The sequence below is a fragment of the Carlito syrichta genome, unplaced genomic scaffold, assembly GCF_000164805.1.
Source record: "Carlito syrichta isolate Samal-C Ts95f unplaced genomic scaffold, Tarsius_syrichta-2.0.1 Scaffold222157, whole genome shotgun sequence".
Taxonomy (NCBI): Eukaryota; Metazoa; Chordata; class Mammalia; order Primates; family Tarsiidae; genus Carlito; species Carlito syrichta.
In genome coordinates, this window is record NW_007166253.1 from 308,407 (window position 1) to 312,015 (window position 3,609).

At 48.7% G+C, this 3,609-nt stretch overlaps 1 protein-coding gene across 1 annotated transcript in view; it reads right to left on the reverse strand.

Annotated features, from left to right (window-relative positions):
• LTBP1 (latent transforming growth factor beta binding protein 1) overlaps nt 1–3,406 on the reverse strand; it is a gene marked incomplete at its 3' end in the record, with an annotated part of 310,157 nt that extends 306,751 nt beyond the window's left edge. Inside the window, exon 1 of the mRNA XM_008051691.2 lies at nt 3,367–3,406. Coding sequence (XP_008049882.2) covers nt 3,367–3,406 — 40 coding nt within the window. The remainder of the gene's footprint in view (nt 1–3,366) is intronic.
• Nucleotides 3,407–3,609: the final 203 nt, after the last annotated feature.

Sequence of the window (3,609 nt, forward strand, 5' to 3'; positions counted from 1 at the left end):
CCAGACTGGTCTTGAACCCGCGGGGCTTAGGCAATCCACTCACCTCAGCCTCCCAAAGGCACGGGATTACAGGCTGAGCCACTGAGCCCGGCTCAAAAAATATTTTTTAAAGTAAAAATAGCCAGGTGCAATGGTTCATACCTGTAATCCCATCACTTTGGAAGGCAAAGGCGAGAGGACTGCCTAAGCTCGGGGGTTCAAGACCAGCCTGAGTAATTTGGTAAGACCTTGTCTCTACAACAAATCAAAAAATCAGCCAGGCACGGTGGCAGGTACCTGTGGATTCTAGTTACTTGAAAGACTAAGGTAGACCTGAGCCTACAGTTGGAGGCTGTGGTGGCCATGAACATGCCATTGCACTCCAGCCTGGGTGACAGAGTGAGATTCTGACTCAAAAGAAAAAAAAAGCTATTTCACTGCCTCTTTGCAATCAATCTACCTTTGACTTCAACTCTTATTCCCAAAGTAGATGGTACTACCAAATCTCCCATGAAATTCAATGCAAGATTGAGACACAAAATAGATGAAGAAACCACAGGAGACTCAACTGTTAAGACTCAAATGACCAGAATCTACTAACCCTGAAACTTACTGATTGTCTGTAAGAGAGAGAAGATACTTTTCCCATCTATCTACAATATGAACCCTATTAATTACAGCAAATAATGATTTTTTTAAAGGGTCAAAATACCAGGCTGAAAAATTTTCAAAAACTTGGGAAGGAGTCTTAAAAAAATTTTAAAAAACAGAGCCAGCTTCTGGGGTAACCTTAGAAGAACTCACTTAACCTTGGCCCCCTGTACCTGTGTGTATTTGTGGACATGATGGGGCAATGGCTACTTGTTCTAAAAGGGTCCACAAGGGCTGTTCCCATATTATGCTTCTAGAATTGAAAATCAAAAGCTAAACGCTTCCAGAATTTAGGATTCTAAGTTATCAGAGTTTTCCTGAGCAACTGAGCACTCTCTGTCGCGGATATTACATGCTGTCCTCAGACCCTGCTCGGTCCTGGCCATCGGAGGAATGTCACAGGAATGGGAATGGCTGCACCCAAGAGAACAGAAGCAGCCAGCTGGCCCGAGACCTCCCAGGCACTTTCATGTATGCACACTCGTCATGCTTCCAATTAGAAACGTGTTTCGGCTCAACATCTGAGAGTGATTTCCGCCCCTGCCCCTCCCAAGGTGCTCTGCAAATGTGTCCTCATCCCCCGGGAAGGCTGCTCCATGCAGAAGCTGGCACCCAGGTGGAAGCCAAGGGTTGATGTCAGTCACCACGCCACCAAGAATGTGCCACAAGAACCTATCTCCAGGACAGACTAGAAATGGAAGGAGCAAAGCCATAGTTTTTTTTAACTCTTTGAATTCTGCATGCAGTAGGGTCGGGGGGCAGTGAAACACTAATAAAAAATACTCACAAATTTTTTTTTTTTTTTGAGTTGGAGTCACTCTGTCACCCAGACTGGAGTGCAGTGGCCGCTCCCGGCCACCGCAGCCTCAACCTGCTGGGCTCTGGCGATCCTTCCACCTCAGCCTTCCAAGTAGCTGGAACTATAGGCATGCTACCATGCCCAGCTAATTTTTTATTTATTGTAAAGATGAGGTCTCGCCAAGTTGCCCAGGCGGGTCTCGAACCCCCAAGCTCAGGCAATCCACTCACCTAAGCCTCCCAAAGGCGTGAGATTACAGGCTGAGCCACCAAGCCCGGCACAAACATTTTTTTTTTTTTTGGACTCAGAGTCTTACTCTGTTCCCCAGGCTGAAGTACAATGGCATGCTCATGGCCACAGCAGCCTCGACCTGCTGGGCTCAGGTGATCCTTCTGCCTCAGCCTTCTAAGTAGCTGGAACTACAGGTGTGCACCATCGTGCCCAGCTAATTTTTTTTATTTATTGTAGAGATGAAGTCTTGCCAAGTTGCCCAGGCTAGTCTCGAACCGGGCTCAGGCAATCCTCTTGCCTCAGGCAATCCTCTTGCCTCGGTCACCCTGCTGGGGTGACAGACTTGAGCCACAGCGCTGGCATCCCAAACATTCCTTCTGGCAGAAAAAAAAGAATGTGTTGTACAGTAGCAGGACGGCACACAACACCACCCTTTTGTAGCTCACTTGGAAGAACAATAAGAGAATGAAAAGACAATTTCCTCTTCCACCTCACCCCACCCAGGCTCAGGCAGGAGACCCTGGAGCCTACAGGTGAGGAAAAGTTGGACAGAGTCCCTAACTGCTGAGACAAGTCCCTCATCCAACGTGAAAAAGCAAAGCCCACGGCCTCCGATCCCATTTCATCAAGCCATTTTTCCTGCACCCAATGCAGTGGCAGTTCTCACATGGCCGTGAGGACACACGGTCCCCCAAGCATGGCGCCCTGGCCTGCTGCATCTGACCCTGGAGCCCAGCAATCTGGGACTGCCCTCCGGGTGACTCCCACCCATGGTCAAGTTTGAGGACCACTGACAGATTGCATTTGGAAATTGACAGCCTTCCACCAGCAAGGCTTTGAAGATTATGTTTGCATACGTGCAAGTTTCGTGTTTTTCCACTATAACTGCTTTTCCTTGACTAAATTCTTAGCCATGGGGTAAAAGTGTGTGCTTTATCTCGCCCTTTCATTTTTAATGCAGAGGGTATGTTTTCCATGTCTATTCATCTCCAAAAGCCAATGCAAAATGTTGCAGGCATTTACGAGAAAACTGTTACTATGACTGAGATGTTGGGCTGTATGAGATATTATAAAAAACATCATAGAAGTACTTTCTAAACATGGGTTTTTTCCCCCCAAGTCGATTCTGGCCAGGCACTGTACTGAGGTTCCCACGATGAAGAGAGGCTCCATGCAGATCTTATCAGCACCTTGGGCTGGGTTCTGATCATGAGAATCACCTGGGGAGCTTTAAAAACTCTTGCAGTCCAGGCCCAGCTCCAGAATCAGAATCTCCAGGGAGTCTACCCTCCTCCCTGCCACGCCCTCCACCTCACCCCTCCCCCACACCCACTTCAGCCCTTTTTAACTCCCTGGATGATGGAAATGTACAGCCAAATCTGAGAAGTGGTCAGTTGGGGAACACAATCTTAATCCAAGCGTGCTGACAGACTAGTCGAAGTCTTGGAATCATTTTTGCTCCTTCATTCGAACACATTTTAGCTGACCATGGGAAAATCTCAAGATCACCCATGTCTGGTCCCAGCCCTCCATCTCCCGCTAGTCCGTCCCTGAAGCTTGTCAGTTCCGGGGGGTCCCACCTCCTCATTTCTACACACAGGGCACCCTGTCCAGGAACCCAGGCCCCTCCATCCAACAAATGGAGGCAGACTCTCGGCTGTCAAGTCCTTCCTTCTCCACAAAGTCTCTCCCAAACGCCCACCCACCCCGGCCACAACCATCTGGTTCCCGTCCCGTGTCTGTCATCCAGTCGCATCTCACATATTATTCATCATCTTTTGACAGACTTCTCTCCTCTCTGCCAGCTTGATTACAACCCGTGAGGTCCACTCAGCAGCTTAGGCAGAACTCTCCAGACCCTGGGTCAGGAGCCTGAACCTCATCTTGGTTGACAGCCTGGCAAATATGCGGAGTCACGACTTTCCAAGTGATGCTGGGACTTAAAGGCA